The sequence below is a fragment of the Pongo pygmaeus genome, chromosome 12, assembly GCF_028885625.2.
Source record: "Pongo pygmaeus isolate AG05252 chromosome 12, NHGRI_mPonPyg2-v2.0_pri, whole genome shotgun sequence".
NCBI classification, from domain to species: domain Eukaryota; kingdom Metazoa; phylum Chordata; class Mammalia; order Primates; family Hominidae; genus Pongo; species Pongo pygmaeus.
The window spans coordinates 100,402,592-100,426,092 of NC_072385.2; the positions used below are offsets into that span (position 1 = coordinate 100,402,592).

The 23,501-nt window shown below is 39.9% G+C and overlaps 1 protein-coding gene across 2 annotated transcripts in view; it reads right to left on the bottom strand.

Moving 5' to 3' along the window:
• Positions 1-23,501, bottom strand: part of RASGRP3 (RAS guanyl releasing protein 3) — a 129,692-nt gene that overhangs the window by 45,469 nt on the left and 60,722 nt on the right. Inside the window, exons 2-6 of one of the 2 annotated variants that reach the window (XM_063648822.1) lie at positions 9,069-9,201; positions 5,696-5,892; positions 4,267-4,369; positions 881-943; positions 185-316 (exon numbers count right to left, since the gene is read on the bottom strand). In XM_063648822.1, the coding sequence (XP_063504892.1) occupies positions 185-316; positions 881-943; positions 4,267-4,369; positions 5,696-5,765 (368 nt within the window). In that variant the 5' untranslated portion in view covers positions 5,766-5,892; positions 9,069-9,201. Of the gene's footprint in view, positions 1-184; positions 317-880; positions 4,370-5,695; positions 5,893-9,068; positions 9,202-23,501 lie in introns of both variants that reach the window. The other variant, XM_054475214.2, reaches the window with a different exon arrangement.

Here is a 23,501-nt window from a genome sequence, read left to right on the forward strand (position 1 = left end):
AAAACTGAAGCTTGTAGAGATGAGTTGTGTCCCATACGGCTTGCGCTCACGGCAGCAAGGCTTTCCTCACAGAAGTAAACCTGGATTCAGGAGTGGGATGGACTCAGAACAAGTGGGGTGATCACTACTTCCTCCCCTAAGCGGTGGACTTATTGGGTGTGAAAGACGTTGGTGCCACTCTTACATGCTGGATATGTCGATGAGGCTGACGTGTTTTTCATATCCTAGTTGACTAGCTACTTCCCGAAATTCCTCAGTCATACGAATCAAACCAAGATCCAAATTAAACTCTGCAGGAAACTTCAGAATCCAGTACCTGAAAGGCATCAAATATTTTTGGCAGCTGGAAGATTGCAAGTTGGATATCTATGGAAACGATTGTACCATTTTACAGACTACATTTAACACCAAATACAGGACCATCAAGGACCATACTTCAAATTAGCCATCTCCTGTCTCCAAACCCCCATCCATCACATGGAGCCTCTCTCTGCCCTCCTTCAATCTAAAACCACTCCCACTCATAGCCTCTCTTTCAGTTGAGAGGAAACCCTTCCTTCAATTCATGGTGAGTAGATGGGAATGGGTGTCGTGAGGGAGTAGAAGAAAATAAATCCACCCTTTCTAAGAGCTAGTTTCATTCTGTAATCACGTTTACTACTACTTGATCTCTAGTCCAAAAGATAAAGTTCCCCCCACCTCACCCAACAGAGGAGGGCCAATTTTAACAAAGTTGGCGGGAGGGGTATCAGAGTAGAGTCTGTTGTCAAACTAGGTCTGCAGCTTGGGGAAAAGGAAATTGTCCACAATTCCAGAACTAGAAACTACAACCATGCCAGAACCAGAAGCTACAAGAAATTAAATTTGTAAATATATTTACCTCATGAAGTAGCAGATCTTTAATCGAAATTCATTGCAGCTTTCTCCAGTGGCATTTCGATACGTAAACCAGTTAAAGAAAAAAATCCTTGCACCCTGTTTCCTTTGCACACACCCACAGCTGTGCCCTCAATGTATACCCATTCCTAATAAGAGGACCATGCTGGGGACATTTGGGGTTATATAGACACTCAAATACGGAGAGAAGTGGCCTCTCATGACTTCAACGCTGAACAATTGAAACTTGATTTATTATAGCTCTGGAATGCATTTTTTTGGTCTGAAGAAGAAGCCACTTACAGGATTAGTTTTGCCTTCCTCCACACTTATTAATCAATAACTGCCAATTGTAATTACAAATAGACTGGCAACTATACATAATTAAAATTGATAGTACAGAGAAACACTATATTTTTTTGAGATGGAGCCTCGCTCTGTTGCCCAGGCTGGAGTGCAGTGGCGCGATCTCAGCTCACTGCAAGCTCTGCCTCCTGGGTTCACACCATTCTCCTGCCTCAGCCTCCCAAGTAGCTGGGATTACAGGCACCCACCACCATGCCTGGCTAATTTTTTGTATTTTTAGTAGAGGCGGGGTTTCACCGTGTTAGCCAGGATGGTCTTGATCTCCTGACCTCGTGATCCGCCCACCTCGGCCTCCCAAAGTGCTGGGATTACAGGCGTGAGCCACGGTGCCTGGCCAAGAAACACTATTTTAACCAAAAAGATTTTGTATTTAGGATTAATGCCTTATACAGTTATGCACCACATAACGACGTTTCAGTCAATGAAGGACTGCATATATGACAGTGGTCCAATAAGATTATAGTGGGATTGAAAAATTCCTATTGCCTGGTGACGTGGTAGCCAGCATAATGTTGTAACCCAATGCATTACTCATGTGTTTGTAGTGATGGTGGTGTAAACAAACCTGCTGTTGTGTGAGTCATATAAAAGTCTAGTGTATACAGTTATGTACAGTATATGATACTTTATAATGAGAATAAATGACTGTTACTGGTTTATGTATTTACTATACTATTTTTTGTTGTAATTTTGGAGTACTCCTTTTACTTATGTAAAAATAAATTAAAAAGTTAACTGTAAAACAGCCTCAGCAGTTTCTTCAGGAACTATTCCAGAAGAAGGGATTGTTATCATAGGAGACGACAGCTCCATGCCTGTTACTGCCCCTGCAGACCTTCCAATGGAACAAGAGGTAGAGGTGGAAGACAGTGATATTGATGATCCTGAGTCTGTGTAAACCTAAACCTAGGCTAATGCGTGTGTTTGTGTCTTTGCTTTTAACAAAAAAAGTTTAAAAAGTAAAAAAAAATTTAAATAGAGTAAGTTTGTAGAATAAAGATATTAAGAAACAAAATATTTTTTACAGCAGTACAATATATTTGTGTTTTAAGATGTTATTACAAAAGGATTAAAAAGTTTTTAAAGGTTTATAAAGTATAAAAGTTACAGTAAGCTAAGGTTAATTTATTATTGAAGAAAGGAAAATATTTTTATAATTTGGTGTAGCCTAAGTGTATAGTATCTATAAAGTCTACAATATTGTACATTAATGTCCTAGGCCTTCACATCACTCTCCACTCACTCACTGACTCACCCTGAGCGGCTTCCAGTCTTGCAAGCTCCATTCATGATAAGCATCCTATACAGGTGTACCACTTTTTATCTTTTATACCATATTTTTACTGCACCTTTTCTATGTTTAGATACACAAATACCCACCATTGTGTTACAATTGCCTATAGAATTCAGTACAGCAACATGCTGTACAGGTTTGTAGTCCAGGACCAATAGGCTGTATCATATAGCCTAGATGTGTAGTAGGCTACAGCATCTAGGTTTGTGTGAGTACACTCCATGATGTTTGCACAATAATGAAATCATCGAATGATGAATTTCTCAGAATGTATCCCCATCGTTATGCTATGTGTAACTGTATGGGTACTCTAATTTCTTCTTTAATATTTGAAAATGTCATTTTCAGGTGTATTAATACTTAAGTTGTATTATTTACTTGTATTTATTCATATTCTTTTTAATAAATATTTATTGAGCTTGTGTATATGCCAGGCACTGTGGATATAGCATGATCAAGGAATCCAAAGGGAGGAAAGTTTATAGAAATGTCGATTCACAGGCAGTCTTCAACTTTCCACATTAAACGTTACTATGCCTAAATATCCCTTTTTATTTGTGTCTCATGCATTGGTGGCCATGCTAAGGGTGAGAATGCTGTTGGTGGGTACATTCTTTGGACAATGTCTAGATTGTCAGGAATATGGCCAGACTGAGTCAATGCCTTCCATCCTTACCTATGTTCTAAACTTCAACAGTGGACTCATATGACCCTTGGACCACTGGGAGCTAGGATCTTGCTCACTTCCACGGACCTTATAGACTCTCTAATATCTTTTTCTGCTCTGAGGTTGTGAGGAGGATGAAGAGCAGAAGTAGAAAGTGGAGGAAGCCTGAACTGAACAGGCGGACACCCTACTGGCTCCAGAGGCCTTGGCAGGCCCTAATAACACTCGATGGTGCCTCTCCCTCTAAGGCTGCGCCTCTCTCTCTAAGGCTCCCCCTCCCTGTAGGGGTTCTCACTCATCTCCAGAGCCTCATGGGCTTGAAGAAGGCAGAACTGCAGGCACGGACATTAGAGATTGTATAATAAGCATTGGCTCTCAGAGAATAGAACCTTTTACAAATGGGAGACTGCATTTTCAGGCATTTGGCTTTCAACCACTTTTCTGGACTGCATTATGTAGAGAACTGGTAGACTGCTAAAAGCCTTCATTATGGAATGGTGTTTCTAACCATGTGGGATTTTTCTGTTTTCATTTCAGAAGAAAATCTAAAATTAGTATCAGTCAACAAATTATAATAAGTCTGCTAGAATGTTCATTGTGTCTTGGCAGCAAGGGGAGATGTGAAAACTAAATTGATGTTTGTGCTCAAGTGAGAGCATATTATTTTGGCTGTATTTCCATATGATTAAGCTGCATCCTCTGTGCCCACCATTTTGTCATCCCAGAAGAAACAAATTTGGTCTTGAATCATTGTTAAATATTCTCTCATTGTTCTAATAACAGAAATGTTTAAGACAAGTTAGAAACATCCAGCCTACAGTTCCTGCTTCATTTTACATCTTAGTGATTATTTTCAAGTACAGCCAAAACATCCAGATGGAGAGTCAACTATCTGGTCTATCATCCAGATGTATTTCGTCTAGACATCTACATATATTCACAAAACAGCTGGATAACCAAAGACTGTTTATTCATCTTAATTTACTGGCTTTGGATAGACACTCTATCTAAATACAGAGCTTGATTTATGATTGTAAAAATTACACAGTAGTTGAAAAGATATATGCAGAGAAGTTTTTCTGCCAATTCAGTGGAAGATAAATACCATCGGTGCATCAGTAGAACTATTCTTGGCAAGTAACTATTATCCAGCTCTCCATTGTCATCTGTTAGAAAAATAAAACAAGAAGTGAGGAGATAATAGTGCTATTCTTTGCTTTTTCTAACATCAGTGGAGAAGCAGTAGTGTCATATGTCAAAAATTTTTCATAGACAAATTATCTTTTATTTATTTATTTTTTAAGATGGAGTCTCGCTCTGTCACCCAGGCTGGAGTGCAGTGGCATGATCTCGGCTCACTGCAACCTCCACCTCCCGGGTTCAAGCATTTTCCTGCCTCAGCCTCCTGAGTAGCTGGGACTACAGGCGCCTGCCACCACACCCGGCAAATTTTTCTATTTTTAGTAGAGATGGGGTTTCACCATATTGGACAGGCTGGTCTTGAACTCCTGACCTCATGATCCGCCCACCTCAGCCTCCCAAAGTGCTGGGATTACAGGCGTGAGCCACTGCACCTGGCCGACCAGTGATCTTTTACCTCCTACTTCGGCTAGTATTTCCTTGCAAGTAAAGGTGGGTGGGTCTTACCCTTCCTCTGGTCTACAGTTGACAGTTTTAATAAATAAAATTCAGGACAATCAGTTAAATTTGAATTTAAGAGAAACAATGATTAATTTCTGTACTGTAAGTATGTCCCAGGCATTATTTAGGTCATACTTACACTAAAAATGTTTGTCAGAAATTCAAATGTAACTGGTCATCCTGTATTTTATCTGGCAACCCTGTGCTGGTTTAACTCTGGTTTCTATAGTAATCAATTTAATAAATAACTACTCCCATGTGGGTTGACTTTCGTTGTGCAAGGGATAACCCAAAATGCTGAGGTGGATACAAAAACAACAACACAAGGAGCATACAGCTGAAAAGTGTATAATCTAGTAGCAGATATGACATGTATGAATGTAGAATGTAGTAAATTGTGCTACTCACATTCGTCTGAGTCAAAAGACCAAGAAACAATTACAGAGGCATATGCCATGTGCTATAAGGAATTACAATGGGATGTGGGATGGGGGAAGAGGCAAGCAGCATTCCCGACCAAGGAGACTAGGAATGGTACTATGAACATCTGAGAGGGCCCTGAAGCAGAATTTCAGTGAAGGGAATATGGCCAATAGATGGTGGTAGAAAGGTGCAGAGAATGTTCCAGAAACATTAAGTAGACAGTTTGACTGGGGTATGAGCTATGGGAAGTAAAGGGAAAGAAATATGGAGGGCAGTGAAACTGGAGAGACAGACCCGGGTCCATCCAAAAGGCTTTAAATACCAAGGTACAGAGACTGATCTCTGTTCCACAAGCAACTTGCCTCTGAATAGAGGAAAGTGAGAGCATCGAGAGATCCAAAAGAGATGAAAGGAGAAAAGGCTCGTACCAAACATCTCAATGCAAGTGCGCAGTAGTTCATCTAATGTTGCTGCTTTCCCAAGGCCACTTGATCCCATGGTTATTTAGCCGTTGTCAAAAAACTAGAGACATTTTCAGCATCAGATAGACCATCTCCATAATCATGCAAGTCAGCGATGTTAGTGCCTAGTGGTGTCCTGTCCTTAGTTGTACTTCAAGAAAACTCTAAAAAAAAAAGAGAGAGAAAGTTATTAGACTAGAGTTCAGACCCCATTACAGCATCACTTTCCTACCTGAAAAGATAATAACTTACATAGACTGTATCTTTGTACAAGAAAAGTATCATAGTGACTGAGATTACATCAACCTTTTATGATGCCAGAATACCTGCTAAGCTGTTCCCGGGGATGGATGGTGCTTGGAGACCATGGAAATGTTCCCTGTTGTATACCATCCCACTTCACAGCTGAAATTTTTTAATGCCATGTTTTATACTTTCCTTATATCCTTTTGTTTGTTTGTTTGTTTTTGTTTTTGTTTTTGAGACAGAGTCTCACTTTGTCACCCAGGCTGGAGTGCAGGAGTGCAGTAGTGCGATCTTGGCTCACAGCAGCCTCGACCTCCCGGGTTCAAGCAATTCTCCCACTTCTGACCCCCAAGTAGCTGAGACTACAGGCACACACCACCACTACTCCTGGCTATTTTTTGGGTTTTTTTTTGTTGTTTTTTTTTTTGTAGAGATGGGGTTTTGCCATGTTGCCCAGGCTGGTCTCGAATTCCTGAGTTCAAGCGATCTACCTACCTCAGCCTTTCAAAATGCTAGGACTACAGGTGTGAGCCACTGTGCCTGGCCACCTTTCCTCATGTTCTTAAGTGATAAGATATTCAAGAATATTATAAATGTTACTTGGTTTAATATTAATAAAAGAATACGTAAGGAAAAAATTTTTAGAAGCAAATATATTTATAAACATCCTCAATGATTATATAAATATTCAACAACTACAACAGATTCTACTTGCCTAACTGAGAGTAAGATTATTCTTTGCAGTGGTAAAAATACTACTGTTAATTATTGAACACCCACATTATGTACTATGCACCATTCCAAATGCTTTGCGTATATTGTTGAACTTGACCTTCACAACAATGCTGTAAGGTAGTAATTATTATTCCCAGTTTACAGATGAGGTGATGGGATTCACAGTGATTTAGCAACTTACCCAAAACCATACAATTATTAAGGCCTAGAATCAGGACTTCACTATAAAATAAAGCTTCTATGTTCACTTTCTTCTTATTACTTCTACAAGCATGGATATCACAAACCATCATAGTTTTGCCTGCTAATCTAGTGTAAAGGGTATCACTCCTCCACATCATCTCAGAAAGAAGATGTAAGACAGATTATCTGTTACAGAGGCAGAAGGAAAATGTGGGGTGACAGCTATCCCGTTTGCCAGCACTCTCATGGGGAAAATGTGATTGGCAATAGCCTCTTATAGTTGCTTATACTCAAAAGCATCGCTGCTGGATAGACATCATCACTTTACTTTACAGAGCAGGTCCTTGATGCCAGGTCCCCACAGGACTTGGAGCAGAAGGGAGGCTGTCATGATGTAAGACATTTATCCACTTTAGACATTTTAGTAGGTAAATGCAGCCATTGAGGATTCACCTCGTGAGCTGTTTAAAGTCAATGTCTATTTTACTCTTGAACTTTATTTATTCAACTGGCAATCATTGAGCACCTGACCTATGCCAGGAACTTGGTTAGGCATTGAGGCTGCCAAGATGAACAAATCATTGTCCCATTCTTACCTTCAACAGGCTCATAGTCAACTTCAGAAAACAAACACGTGAATGAATAGGAAAAAATACCTAATGTCCATATGTATGGTTGTATTAGTTCAGTGAGACCACGGGAGTGACATTGGAATGAGTCTGTTCACCAGGCACATAACTCTGGGGAAAAAATGTTTGCCCTCTATTCATTCTGTGAAAGAACCAGATTCTTGTGCTGAAGGTACCACTCTTAGAACATAAAATAAAGGGTTATTTCAAGTGTTCAATAAAAACAGCAGAAACGCTGGATCAAACGCTTTCCCAATTCTGCTGCTCAAATGATTTGTGAAAGCAGATTATTAAAGTCATCTGGAACTAACTTTTTTATATCTTTTAACAAAGTTACCTTATCTGTAAGGCCTTTCCTGACCTATTTAAAACAACGGACCTCTCAGCTCTCACCCACCTCTCACTTGGCATGTCCTACCGCCCTTCCTGGATTTATTTTTCTTCATAACACTTAACACCATCTGACAAACTATATATTTTACTTGTTTATTTGTTTTTAAATCTCTATAGTGCCATAAACATAAGCTCCAAGATTGTAGAGATTTTTGTGTTTGTTCTCTGGTATACTCCTTAACACCTAATGTTTTGCTTCTCACATAAAAGATACTCAAAAATTATTCACTAAATTAAAAAACGAGTGGATTAATGGGTGAGGAAATGAATATCATGAAACTTGTCAGAGGTTTGTCATTGAATATGAGTATATTTATGTGAGTGTGTATAGATACCATACATTTTTAAGAGACTTTTTGAAGTTTGTTTACTAAATGAGCTTTAAGTAAACATCACTGGGACAAAAATTTCTGCCAGTTTTCTAAACTTAATAGAATCTGCCTATATTCATCATTAGAACTTGCCTTTTCCAAGACATTCTGGGGCAGAACTTCTCTGATTCCTCTTATGTAAACTCTATCAGTACCCTTAAAAGTCAAGATTGAACAATTAACAAGTTTGATTACCTTCATGTGTATACAGACATTTTTTTTTTTAGCCTGTTACTCACTGAACAGTAGACATATTACTTAGAACAAATAGGCCTAGACTAAACTGATTTCTCAATTCAAAACCAAAATTATTCAGCTGAGCTGTCTGGGGAAGGTTTCCACATCCCCATAAGGGGTTAGAGATAATCTGGAACCAAAAACTCATCACCATGTTTAGGGTTATATTTCTGATCTGCAAAGAAACTGGCACACGATGGGCCAGGTGGGCCGGGCTATCAGGTTACAATCTGTTCCTGCAATCAGTAGATGTGTCTGAGTCTCTGCTCCACCTTCTGTCACCTGCACATTTACCTGAGATCTCATTTCCTATGGGTGGACATTATTGTGTCTATGACTGCCTTTTTCAAAATAAGGCTTCTTTATTACAAAAGCAATATACACTTATTATTTAAAATAGGACATTAAGGAAAAAGTTATCCCTAATTTCATCATCCAAAGATAACCCCTATTAACATCATAGCCCGTTTCCTTTAGTTTCTCTAGGCATATTTAACTTTTATTAGAATTCTTACATAATTTATGACAATTTAAAGAAATACTTACCTGTTGTTTCCATACAGATAGAGTTCCAAATCTGAAAGAATTTTAAGGGCAGTTAGCATCATTGGGAAATGCACAGAAGAAGCAGTCTGTAGAACTGGTTTATTCAACTTGAATAGTAAGTACTTTGGAGAACCTGACAAAAGAACAGAAAGAAACCCCCATATAGAATTAGATCATGATAACCCCAAAGAATCCACATTCTGTTAAAGCATTTTCAAAAACTTTGAGTTATAGGTGGTATTTGAGATTTTGTCTAAACTTCACCCACAACATTAATTAACAAGGGCAAATATTCAAAACAGTTATTTGGTAACACAATTTTTTTAAAAATCAAGTCAGCTCTTTGCAGCCTATTAAAAACCCACATATGCAACAAAACCAAGTTCTATACACATAGTATAAACTATTATTTCATGCAAATATACTTATATCAGTGGATTACTCATTAAGAATTTCCAAACATTGACTTTGAAATGTTAGTAAATCCTTAAAACAGTCTGTGGTTGTGATCACTAAACTCTGACCCTAAATCACTACTGATTGTCTCAACATGAATGTCGATGTTATTTTAGAGCAGGTTGTTTAGTCTCCCAATGGGGACTTAAGAACTTGCTGTTTGTTTAGGACTTGCTGTAGTGTTGATAGGTACTCTCCGGCGGCCATGAAAATTATTGCTCTCCAGCATAGACATTTTCTCCCCAGTCTGAAAGGGACACAATAAGCCAAATTTCTCCCAGGGTTTGAATTATTTCTAAAAGAAAAGTGTTATTTTTAAAGGGCAATAGAGTTTTGTTGGGTGTGATTTCAAAGGCTACGATATGTTCCTGTAGCAAAAGGACGTTCATTAATAACATGACTTGTGAAGCCTCTATTGTCAAAAAACATCCTTCTGAGGTTGCCGAGGACAATAAGAACTGTGCTCCCAATTTTAGAAATAATAAAAGGTAGCCAATTCCATGTAATTCTTCATTAACAGATATGAATGAGCATACCAGGCTCTTGACTCAGAACCTCTCCATTAAAAAAAACTGGGTTTCAACATTAGGTAACCGAATGGAGAAAGTCTGACTTATCTCTGAGTAAAATGTCATAATGCTGTGTACTTTACTAGACTGTTTAAGGAGTTAGTGAGGTCACGTAAAGTGAATCCACCACGGAGCCTGCAGAACGCTGAGTGCTCAGGGAAAGGGTCTCCTTTTACCTGCACTACTTCTTCCCCTCCCATATTAAAAGTCTTTTAAGTTGAGGCCTGAAGCAGAGGACCAATCTGTAGACGCAAAAGGGAGAGAGGTGTTCATTTAGAGAAGAGAAAAGGTATTCGAAGAAAAAATACGGTGATACTGGAGCACCTATTAGTGGACCAGGCAGCCTCACCAGCAAGGGACTCCAATTCCCAAAGGTTCTCAAGCCAAAGTTAGGTCATGACTGCCAGAGATATTGTAGACTAAATCCCCAGACGGTGTCTAGGAAGTATGCCAAAATGACAGGGAAGCTTTCTCTTGGCTCTAGAATTGTAGGATTTATAAGGTGAAATATTGTAACTAGTAAGTATTCAACAAATCGTTTTGAAATGATGTTGGCCATATTAGAATTTTCAACGATTGTCTTGTCTATCACATTATCTCTATTCCAAGATAAAAGAATTTCTTGAAGATCCTTCCCTGCTAACGGCAGTTATTATCTTTATGCATAAATAACTACATAAATATCTTTACATTCATATGACCTCCATATGGAGACAAAGAGGTTTCTCTAAATGACTAATGCTTCGTGAATACAAGGGGTAATTGTTACAAACCTTGAAGTCTTAAAGATTAATGCCAAAGATGTCAGCATTCATTGTTCTGGAAATATGCAAACTTAATTTCCCTTTATCACCACAGACATGAGATTTTTTTAAAAAGTGCTGTGATTATATTACCTGATACTCCATAGGAGAATTAAGATTGAGTTTAGTAAATGAAATAATAAAAACTCTGAAAGATAATTAATTTATTTGATAAATACTTACTGAGGATCTATTAGACACCAGACACTGAACAGAATACTAGAGTGGCTGGTAGAAGGGGTTGGTGTTGGGGAAGGAAAGGATAAATGGATAAGCAAGACAGATACAATCCTTGCCTTTATAGTCTAGCAAAGAATTAAAGGAAAAATGACAATAAAATATCTTATGGAGCACAGAGCAGGTAGGGAGGGGCACTAATTTAGTCTAGACGCCTGAGGACTTTTAGCTTGGTAAAGAAGATGGCAATTATGAGAAATCAAAAAGACATTCAGAATGACTAAAGTGTTATGGCAAGAGATGAGACTAAAACGTCAGTGGAAGTAGCTCATGACAGTATTGTAAGCTTTAGTAAGGAGTATATACTTTATCCAAAGGGCAATGGGAAGCCATTGTTTGAAAGGAGAATGGCATGATCATACTTGGATTTTTTTTTTTTTTTTTTTGAGATGGTCTTGCTCTGTTACCCAGGCTGGAGTGCAGTGGCGTGATCTCAGCTCACTGCAACCTCCGCCTCCCAGGTTCAAGTGAGTCTCCCACCTCAGCCTCCCAAGTAGCTGGGATTACAAGCATGTGCCACCACACCTGGCTAATTTTTGTTTTTTTAGTAGAAGCAGACATTTCCCCATGTTGGCCAGGCTGGTCTCAAACTTCTGACCTCAAGTGATCCACCCACCTCGGCCTCCCAAAGTGCTGGGATTACACGCATGAGCCACCACACCCTGCCTGATTTTCTTATTATTTCATTTCCAATAGTATCTTAACGTCCTCTTCACCATATCAAGCAAGACTAGGTGAAATGGGAGCTAGGATCCGTGCCCTAGTGAGGACACCACCTAACAAATGCCAGCCTTGCTTTAGTTGTGAGGCTCAGACTTATGGAAAGTGTAACTAGACCATAACAATAGAAACTCAGAATTGCTTCTTGAATGCAGAGGAGATTTGCCATATACATTGTTCCAGAAGTTATCTGAAATAATTTTAGAAACATGACATGGGTAGGGGATACAATAGCCCAAAAAGCAAGGAACACTAAACTTCCTCTCAAAAACAACAACAACAACAACAACAACAATAAAAAACAAACAAATACCTCCAGGAGGAGAGAAACATCAGCCTTCTACTCTTGACAGAAATAATCCTGATAATTCTGGTTCCTTTCTTCTCTGTTCACAATGACTTTTGCACATTTTCTCCTCTTGATAAACCTCAGAACTGTATCCATCATACCTTCTGGCAGATGACCGTGTCTCCTTTTTAGTGTAAATGGAAGTTGCCAGACAGAAACTTCCTTGATTTCCTTCCATAAAAATGAGAAATTTACCTACATGGATGCCTTTTTTGGGGGTCTCTCCTGCTATTGCATTGAAAGAAGTGGCCCTCTGTTTTATCCAAGGTCATTCCCTCCACCCGTGCATGGATCCCTTACTCTTGTACTCCCAGGGACCATGTTACGAGAATTAACTTCTCACTCTTCTGCCTCTTCCTCCAGTATTTTTTTCCTGCTAATTCTTAGCACTTAAAGATGCCCAGGTCTTAACTCAGAAGTCTGTAATGGATATCTAGAAGTTAACTCAAAATTTCCCCTTGATATGATCAAGGGAAATCATTTCAAACAAAATTTCTCCTTGGAGTCTCAGGCATCTCTAAATCAATACAGCCAAAGTGAACTCATCATTTTCCTCCCACAAACTTGCTTCTCCTCCCCTCCTCTCTCAATTTCTCAATCGCAGGGGAATGGCACCATCAGCCAACCAAATATCTAGCTAGCAATCTTGGAATTATCCTTGATTCTGATCTTTCCCCATAGTCAATGGATCAGTAAATCTTTCCGAATCTATTTTCAAAAGAAATTCTGCAACCAACCACTTCTTTCCCTTCTCCATGGACACATGCTGGTTTAGACAACCATCATCTCTTGCCTGAATGATTTTAACCAATTACTGTTTTCCCCATCCTCAGTATAGGTCTTTACTGCAATCTATTCTCCATTCTGCAGCTGGAAGAATCTTTTAGAAATCCAGATATGGGCCAGGCACAGTGGCTCACGCCTGTAATCCCAGCACTTTGGGAGGCTGTGGCAGGTGGATCACTTGAGGTCAGGGGTTCGAGACCAGCCTGGCCAACATGGTGAAACCCCATCTCTAATAAAAATACAAAAGGTAGCCAGGCATGGTGGCACATGCCTGTAATCCCAGCTGCTTGGGGGGCTGAGGCAGGAGAATTGCCTGAACCTGAGAGGCGGAGGTTGCAGGGAGTCGAGATCCTGCCACTGCACTCCTGCCTGGGCAACAGAGAGAGGCTCCGTCTCAAGAAAATCATTTCTCTCCCATCCTTTGACTTGATCCAATATATTACATTCTGGTAACTACCACCTGAGCCACCTTTCTTATGATGCCCACCTTCCCCACTAGGCTTTCTGCATCTCTGCCCCACCACGCACACTCTCCAATGCTCTCATTAACTGAGTCTTGCTCTGTCACCCAGGCTGGAGTGCAGTGGTGTGATCTCGGCTCACTTCAACCTCTGCCCCCCAGTTTCAAGCAATTCTCCTACCTCAGCCTTCCTAGTAGCTGGGATTACAGGCACGGGCCATCATGCCCAGCTAATTTTTGTATTTTTAGTAGAGATGGGGTTTCACCATGTTGGCCAGGATGGTCCTGAACTCCTGACCTCAAGTGATCTGCCTGCCTTGGCCTCCTAAAGTGCTGGGCCACTGTAAGCCACTGTGCCTGGCTTCAGTTGACTCTTTATATTTGAAATTCTTTGTTTATTTCTGCATTGGTCTTGTTTCTGTTTAAATTTTCCTTCTCATTCTTTTTAAGTTCACTCCTCTGTTCTTTGAATTTCTCTTTCTATTTTATTTTCTTCAATCAGGTGTTCTTCCCAGTGTGCTCCACCAAAGTCATACTGCCATCACTGTCAAACTTGTTTCCATCACAAACCTACTGGGATAGTACGAATATAAGAAATGGGCCTGGTGCTTATGGCAAAGTTCATTCATTGTAAATGGATCACAACTGATGACATGAAGACTAAAATCCCCCATATTTATGGGTGGTGAAGCAGTATTCTCCAAAGGTTATTTAACAATGACAGTAGGAAGGAGCCATGCTTAATACTGTAATTTTCAACTCTAAAATAAATTTTTTGTCCTTCTTGCATTGGATGTGTTTATTTAATGTGATAATAGGATTTTCCTAGATTTTAAAATTTTTGTTGTCTGTCTGTTTTATCCTGAAAAGAGATTTCACTAAGTTAATGGGGAATTAATAATCAACATTGTGCTGGATTTTAGAAAATGAAGTAATAACAGCATCTAAAAATACCATTTGTTGGTGGCAATGTAATGTGACAGAAATAATGTTGGGAAAATTACCTATATTATCTTTAAATCTTATAACACCCCGAAAGCTAAGGTCTTATTATCTCCATTTCATGGATAAGGAAATTGAGGCCTAGAGAGGTTAAATAACTTGTCCAGTAACATATTACTAGTTAAGTTGCAAAGCCAAGTCCAACTCCAAAAATTTATGTTTTTCTACTACCCACAAAAATTTTAGCTGTTGTTAAGGCCTGCCCATTAGATCAGTTTCTAGACATTGTCTAGAACAAAGGTTTGTTATTCCCTGTGTTTGGCTGGTAAGCATTCTATCACTGGCCCTATTGTCTGAAAATGAATAACCTTCACTATTACGGCAAGCTTGGCAACTCGGGGAATCATTGGTACCAAGTACTGAACCGAAGTCAATAACCAGCTCAGAGCTCATCTCACAAGGCCTGGTTGCATTTTCTGGTAACAAGTAACAAGGCTTAACTGCATTTTATTTATGTTTTCTTGGTTACTGGTATTGAATATTGGCAACCAAACCAACATATTTACAGCTACCTGACATAAGTTGAACAAGAAATGAGAATCTTAGAGAAGCTTTAGTAATAAATACCATGAAATTCCAAAGTCCCACCAAGGCGGTATTTTCCTAGCATTTGGCTGCAGCCAAACATAGCAGGGAAATGATATATGCACATGCTAGACACCTGCAGTTGGATGGCTTCCAGATGGACACATTCAGCCACATTGAAGGATTATGACCTACTATGGCAACTCGAGTGTTCACTTTCTAAATAATGCCCCAAAGTTAAGACCCAGAACTAGGAAACTTGAGCCTCAGAAGTTAAAATTGTAAACTTTGGGAAAATCATTTTTTTAAAGATCAATATTTTCTTCTCTCGAAAATACCAGTATTGTATTCTGAAGAATCCTGTTGGCTGGGCACGGTGGCTCACGCCTGCAATCCCAGCACTTTGAGAGGTTGAGGTGGGTGGATCGCCTGAGGTCAGGAGTTCGAGACCAGCCTGACCAGCATGGAGAAACCCTGTCTCTACTAAAAATACAAAATTAGCCGGGAGTGGTGGCTCATGCCAGTAATCCCAGCTACTCAGGAGGCTGAGGCAGGAGAATTGCTTGAACCAGGGAGGCAGAGGTTGTGGTGAGCCAAGATCGTGCCATTGCACTTCAGCCTGGGCAACATGAGCAAAACTCCGTCTCAAAAAAAAAAAAAAAATCCTGTCCGCGGTCCTAATGCTCTGGAAGTACCTGGTCTCAAATTCCCTGAAATAAAGTCACATTCTCTTACTCCTTTGTTGTTCCATTTACTTCAGAGTGGATTTGATGCTGATCATAATGGTGGTGGTGGTGGTGGTGGTGATGATGATGATGATGACGATATGGAGGAGGAGGAAGAGGAGGAATCATTTAGGTGCTCTTCATATTGGTCACAGTGTTGAGATTTTTCCCCAACAAACTCTGGGAGGCCAGGCTCCTCCCAAACAATCCAGCAATAACTAAAATGCGGCTAAATCTTGCTTGTAACTTAATTCTCACCAAAAAATGCAATGAGGTCTTGTGAGATGAGCTCTGAGCTGGTTATTGACTTCTGTTTAATACTTGGTGCCAATACCAACGTGCTCTGCCTCGTGCTCACCATGAACAGGAAAGTGTTTTTAACAACTGCATAAGTAAAATTCTTAGGGATCATCCCACTGGATCCAGATGACAATCTCCAAAGATAGAATCTACACAAAAGAGGCTCCAAGGGAATGAAGACGTTACATGGAAAGCCTCTAAAAAGCAAGAGAATGTGAACAGAAGGCATAGCCTGGACTGCAAAATCTCTCCCAAACTACCATCACTCTAGGCTGGGAGTGGAAGCTGACTGTCGCTAAAAACAAGGGGAAAGGATTTGAAAACAGAAATTCTAAGTTGCTACACAGGAATGCAGCAACAAGCACTAACATAATGAAAGACTGCCTTTAAATGGACCTCCAGGTTCTCAGAGAAAGGCATTAGTTTGGTTGGGCACAAAAGCCAACATTTATTGTCTATTAAATATTAAACACAATGTTTATAGCAATAGGCTGGAGGTGTAGAGAGCCCATTCTCAAGAGCATACACGTCCATGCAGGAGACATAATTAAATCAGTTATTATAAACCAATGAGTCCATTAAGTCCAGTGACAGAGACAGATGCCCAGGTCATTGCAGGAGCACAGAAATGAGACCGAATTCCACCCAAGGAGATCTAGGAGGCCTTCTTGGCAGGAAAGATACTAAGCTTTATGGGTCACAAAATTACAATAGAAAATACAGGCTAAGTCCAATAGTGTCAGACAGTGAGGTGGTTGGAAATACCTGAACATGATTCCAGAATTAGGCATAGGATAGACATATGTAATTTGCAATCCAGAAATCTATCACTACGTGAAAAATGAATAAGAATACACATGAGACAACAATATTTAGATTAAAAGCTGATGACAGAGAAAATGATTGGGGTCAGGTAGGGATATATTGAGTTCTGAACCACCTTTGGATTTTTTTAAAGGCACAGATAAATGAAAGGATTGCAAAAAGCACAGGAGTTGCACAATGCTCCTTTATTTTTATTATTAATTTTATTATCCAGTTTCACTATTGACAGTGATAAGCTTTAATAAATAGATTTCCTTTACCATTTAGACACTAACTTTGAATATACAGATATTGAAGATGTAATATGAATTTCTCTTTTCTAAGAGAAACTGTACTATGTTATCATCTAAGTGAAAACATTTTGCTCCTATTTAGAAACCCATGTGTTTATAGTACTCTTTTATGGGATGGCAACGTCTCAGTTTGAAATTACTTCTGAAATCAGGGATTTGGAGCTAGACTTTTTATTGGAATCAATTAACAGTAAAGTACAGGAACCAAAAAAAAGTGTTTAAAATTATTTCTGTGCTCTCAAATAAAGTTACACAGTTTGAAGCCCATAATTAGAAGGCTCCACTTAATGACTTTGTCATTCCCTTGTATTTCAGATGTTTTTCCTGCAGCAAATGGTTCTTCTTTTCTCTAAAAGAAAAACAAATCTCAAGAGGCAACGATATCTGTCTTCCTCCCATCTAAGATGTCAACTAATTTCACCTTACTCCTGAAATGAAATCACAGTCCATACCTACAAAAAAAGAAAATAAAAATGACTAGGAAATTTATGTAGTATCTTAGGTCCCATTTAACTTCTCTGAGGCTCACTTTCATCATCTCTGACATGAGATAAATACTATGACTCTGCCCTCCTTATCAGAGCAAAAAAAAATTCATTTCAAAAATGTTTTAAGAGCATAAATCACAGTGAGAAAAAGGAAGTCCTAAAATTGTGAAATGTTCCCAACTAAATTTGTAAAGTGGTTGAAATTTAGAATATATATTTTCCATTAGAACAATATTACAAATGGATTAATAACCGATTTATGCATGGGAAACAGCCTGTCAAAATGCTAAAAGAGAACTTTGGGAGTTAAGAATTTTAGAGGTTGATAGACTGGTTTGCTACCGTGCCAGATTAGCTTTCAGAAATGCCACAACTCTGAGAAACTAGGGTTTCTGATGGGTATTTTGGACTCATTGGTGGATCTAGAGAGACAGAGAATGAGAAAGAAAGAGGGAGAAAAGCTAGCTTTTCATAAAGTAAAGGTTAAAGAGTTAGAGGAAGGCTGGGCATGGTGGCTCACACCTGTAATCCCAGCACTTTGGGAGGCCAAGGCGAGCGCATCACCTGAGGTCAAGAGTTCGGGACCAGCCTGAACAATATGGTAAAACCCCATCTCTACTAAAAATACAAAAAAATTAGCTGGGTGTGGTGGTGCGTGCCTATTGTCCCAGCTACTTGGGAGGCTGAGGCAGGAGAATCCCTCGAACCCGGGAGGTTGTAGTGAGCAGTGAGCCGAGATTCTGCCACTCCACTCCAGCCTAGGCAACAATGCAGCAGAGGGAAATTCCATCTCAAAAACAAAAAAAAGAAAGAAAGAAAGAAGAAAGAGATCAAGGAATGGGTATAAGGATGTTGTCGGTAGGTTGTAAAAGGAGGAATTAATCAATTGTAATTTACTAAAGTGTGAGAAAATTAAGACAAATGAAGGGAAGCCCAGAGTGAAGTAATTTCCCTTGACCTGCCATATGAAGGTATCTGCACCCCCACCCCCCACCCACCTCCACACCCAGAAACAGCACCATGCCTTTCTTCTCTCTTCACCAGTTCCTTGGTGTAACTGTCTAGAGTTCATGCGTCTTACCACTTCTCCTTCCTCTAGTTTATAACTCCCCTTGTATTTCCTCTACATAAGTAAACGTGAGGTGTCTTCTAGCCAAAACCAAACACTAACAAACAAACAAAATTTAGCAACCCTCTACTGGCCATCTCTCCCATCCCTCACAGCCAAGTAGAATTTGCTGGTTCTATTTGATCCTCTCTTCAGACCACCAAATCAAGCTCTGTCTAACTCCCCTTCTACTTCCTGCCCTCATATCCCATTCAAACTACTCTGGCAAAAGTCATTACACCCGCTAAGCTCTCTTCATTGTCTTCTTATGCTAAGGCTCAGCCACAGTGTAGTACTTCTTGACCACACCCTCCCTTAAATTCTCCTTTTGGCTGGTTTTCCTGGCTGCATCTCTTCCCTGGTTTTTCTTTTATGCCTCTGGTCACACCTCGTCGTCTCATCTGCAGACTCCTCTCCTACTGCTGGCCTCTAAACTGCCAGCGGTTCTCAGGTCTCCATGCTGAACTCATCTACAGAAGTGGCTTCAACTATCACCTCTACGTTGATGACTCCAAACCAAACAGAGACCAGCTACACGCAAACTGCAGAGGAAGGGAGTAGGGTTTGGAGACAGGCGGACTTGGGATTGCATCCTAGCTTTTCTACTTACTAGCTTGTGACTTTGGACAAGTTTTACTTAACATTTGGGTAGGTTTTAGTATCTCACCCTCATCCATCGCTAGTGGAAATGTAAAATGGTACAGTCAGTTTGGAAATGACTTAGGTAGCTCCTCAAAAACTTAAACATAGAGTTATCATATGATCTAGCAAATTCATTCCTAGGTACATACCCAAGAGAATTGAAAAATGTTCATAGCAGTATTATTCATAATTTCCCCAAAGTGAAAACAACCCAAATGTCTATCAATCGATAAATGGATAAACAAAATGAAGTATCTCCATACAATGGAATATTATTTAATGATAAAAAGGAACAAGGTACTGATACATGCTACAATATAGATGAACCTTGAAAACGTTATACTAAGTGAAAGAGGCGAGACACAGAAGGCCACATATTGTGCAACTCCATTTATAGAAAATATCTAGAATAGGCAAATCTATAGCAACAGAAAGGAGATTAGTGGTTGCCAGGCACTGAGGGAAGGCAGGAATGGGAACTGACTGCAGTGGGTTCACCATTTCTTTTTGGAGTGATAAAATTGCTGTCCAATTTGATAGTGCTAGTTGTTGAAGAACCTTGTGAATACACTAAATACCACTGAACTGTGTACTTTATTTTATTTATTTATTTTTTTGAGACGGAGTCTTGCTCCGTTGCCAGGCTGGAGTGCAGTGGTGCGATCTCGGCTCACTGCAACCTCTGCCTCCCAGGTTCAAGCGATTCTCCTGCCTCAGCCACCTGAGTAGCTGGGATTACAGGTGCGCACCACCATGTCCGGCTACTTTTCGTATTTTTATTAGAGATGGGGTTTCACCATGTTGGCCAGGCTGGTCTCAAACTCCTGACCTTGTGATCCGCCTGCCTTGGACTCCCAAAGTGCTGGGATTACAGGCATGAGCCACCGCACCCACCTCCTTCTCACTTTTTTAACCTGCTATATCTCCTATATTTCCTTCCTTGGTCTATGGCTCAACCTGCCTCCCAGTATTCCATGCCAGAAACTTGGGACTCACCCTAGATTTCCTAGCACCCTCTTTTGCCATCCCTCATGCCCAAGTCTGATCACCTACCTCCCAGTTGTTTCTTCTACTCGCCCACTGCCCTTCATCTCCACCGCCTCTCCTGGGTTCAAGCTGCCGTCCTGTTTCCCTTGGCCCACCGCAATGGCTCACTTCTCAGACTTCTAGATTGGTTCTCAGTTCTTGTTTATCTCCCCTCTCTCCTGGGCCCAAATCAATCTTTCCAAATTATCAGATTGATTGCGGAACTCCTGTCTCCAAAATTCTTCCACAGTTCCCTGTGGTCTTACATAAATAGAAAGTCCTTTCCATGGCATACAAAGCCTGCCCCCTACATTCCCTCCCTTCTCTTTCCTCGCTTTACTCCAGCACATGTGATACTGCTGTGAAAGGGAACTCTGGCTTCACAGACCCCATGCTTTGCACACATTGTTTCTTTATTTTTTTGAATGTCTCTCCTCTCCCAATACTTATGTTTGGCAATCCCCTACTCACTTTTCCAGAATTCTCCTACTCCCTCCTCACCCTTCCAGGTGGATTTTGGCATTCAGCGTACTGACTTCCTTTAGCTTTCTAAAATTTATGTTACCGAATGGTTCTGTTGGTCTCTCTACCGGCTTAAGAACAAAACTGTATTTTTTCTATCCACTAGCCCAGAAGTGTGCCTGATATCTTTATATGACTACTTTTCTCTGCCATCATATTCTTCTGACATGGTCTCTAAACTTCAAATTGGTTTCTTCTTTAATTTTCTTCTCTAATCTTATCCTCTCTTTTTTTTTTGGATTTGATATTTTAATGGGGCATGAAATTCTCTGAGTATAGCTCAAGACATAGGTGATTTGATCCAAATCAGTTGACCCTTACAAGTGATTTGGGTCAAAACATTTATGTAAATATTTCAGATTTTTTAAATGTCGAGATTTTGATACTTAATTAACATTGTGCATTGAGATACCAAAAACTGGTTTTTGTTTTGTTTTGTTTTGTTTTTTTGAGACGGGGTCTCGCTCCATTGCCCAGGTTGGAGTGCAGTGGCGTGATCTTGGCACACTGCAACCTCCACCTCCTGGGTTCAAGCAATTCTCCCACCTCACCTTTCGAGTAGCTGGGACCACACGTGCACACAACCACACCCAGCTAATTTTTGTATTTTTGGTAGAGATGGGGTTTCACCATGTTGCCCAGGCTGGTCTCGAACTGCTGAGCTCAGGCGATCCTCCCACCTCGGCCTCCCAAAGTGCTGAGATTGAGCCACCATGCCCGGCCAAAAACTGGGGTTTCAATCACTATATAGAGTGAGGATTAGGTGTCTGGACAAGGCCAGGGAGATAGGTGGTTCACCTTAGGGAGGGACTCACTGTCCAGGATTGGGCTAGGACCAGGGATGGGGTGAATCTTAGGAGAGGAACAGAGGTCAGAAATGGGAGGGGGTTGGGGGATGAGTCTAACCTTATTCTTGTCTTGATGTTTCTCTTTTGATTATTGAATACATTTATTCCTTTTATATTAACAGGCCCATAATGGAATTTCAAGATATGCTTCCCAATTTTTAGTATTACAGATTGTTAAAGAGGATAAAATTACAGTGAATACTTCTCCAGTCACTTTCTTGTCTGTTGAATAAACACTTATTTCTGTGCCAGACACTATGATTAACACCATGGCGGAGGTATAAGTATATGTCAGGCACAAATTGTGATCTCGGAGGCTTGAGGATCTAGAGAGGGGGCACACACGGACAGAAGTTATGATCCGGGGCATTATGAGAGTGTTGTGAGAGAGGTAAAAACAAGGTGACTCATAGAACCGAGCTGTGCCTAGCCACACAAGCAGGGATGCACTGGGCAGAGAGAAGAAGGAGAACGCTGCACACAGAGAAAATGGCACTGAAGAAGGCAGGGAGGCATGGAAAAGCAGGAATGCTCACAGGATGGTGAGGTCTTCAAGTTGAGATTAAAGTATATATTTGTTCATTCTTTCACTCAAAATCATTTTGAAGGGGAGAGAGGGACTATCATGTTCTGAACATCATAATGAAAGCTTCTGTGAAAGCCCATGTGACATAACCCAACATAGTCCTTCCTTGCTGGCCTTACACATTTTACTCGTTCTTTAGTGAGTTCTTTTCTAAGTACAATGTAATGGTTAAGAGCCTGGACTCTAGAGCCAGACCAGTGGGATCAAATTCAGCTCTTGAACTTTCTAACTGTGTGGTTTGGGGGCAAGTTATTTAATTTACTGTGTGTCTGTATCTTTATCTGTGTGATAGAATAACAACAATGTCTGTGTTGTAGGGTTGTTATGGGAACTAAGTAAGTTAATAACAGGTAAAGTGCTTATTAACTGACACATGGTATGCCCTCAATGAGTATTAGCTGCTGTTATTATTTTCTTGATAAGGGACCAAAAAGTGCCCTCTACTGAGGGATGCAATATTCCTATTTCTGTCACTCCTCTCAAATTCATAAGCCACATACATTTTACCTACATATACCCATTTTGCAAAGAAAGGAAAGAAAGAGAGAAGGGAGAAAGGAAAGAAGGGCTGGAGAAAGGGAGGGAGAAAAGGCAGTGTAGGCTAGAAATTTGTATCATGAAATGAGTACTAGTTTAAATCCCATTTCTTCTATGACTTAGTCCATATTTTCTTAAATGAAAATTCTATAATATGCTTCTTACTCTGTATTATTCATTATTTTGGTAGGTTAAAACTAGCTATCTCTGGGTATACCACCCAAAACATTCAATGATATCTTTATTGATCAATTTACAATCTAATTTTTAAGAAGCATTTATTAAACACACACAGAAAGTACTCAAGGGAATACAAAGACACGTATCTTCCCACAAAGAGGTTAAAGAGCAGGAGATTTCAGTAGATACATTTAGAAATGTCAGTAATAGACCAATGAATCTTGAATGGGATCCAAGTCTGGACATTGCATTTATTCTTCTGTAGAATGAAAATAAATGCATGTCAGGTTATTAATGTCCCTAAAACAATTTGGGGGAGTGGATATTACACAAAAACATTTCCACCAGAAGTTTTGCTAACAGATCTACTAGTCATAATAAGGATGCTGAAGAGTTGAAATAGTAAGTGAAACCAAGCTGGGACTAAAATTAAAAAGAGAACCTCA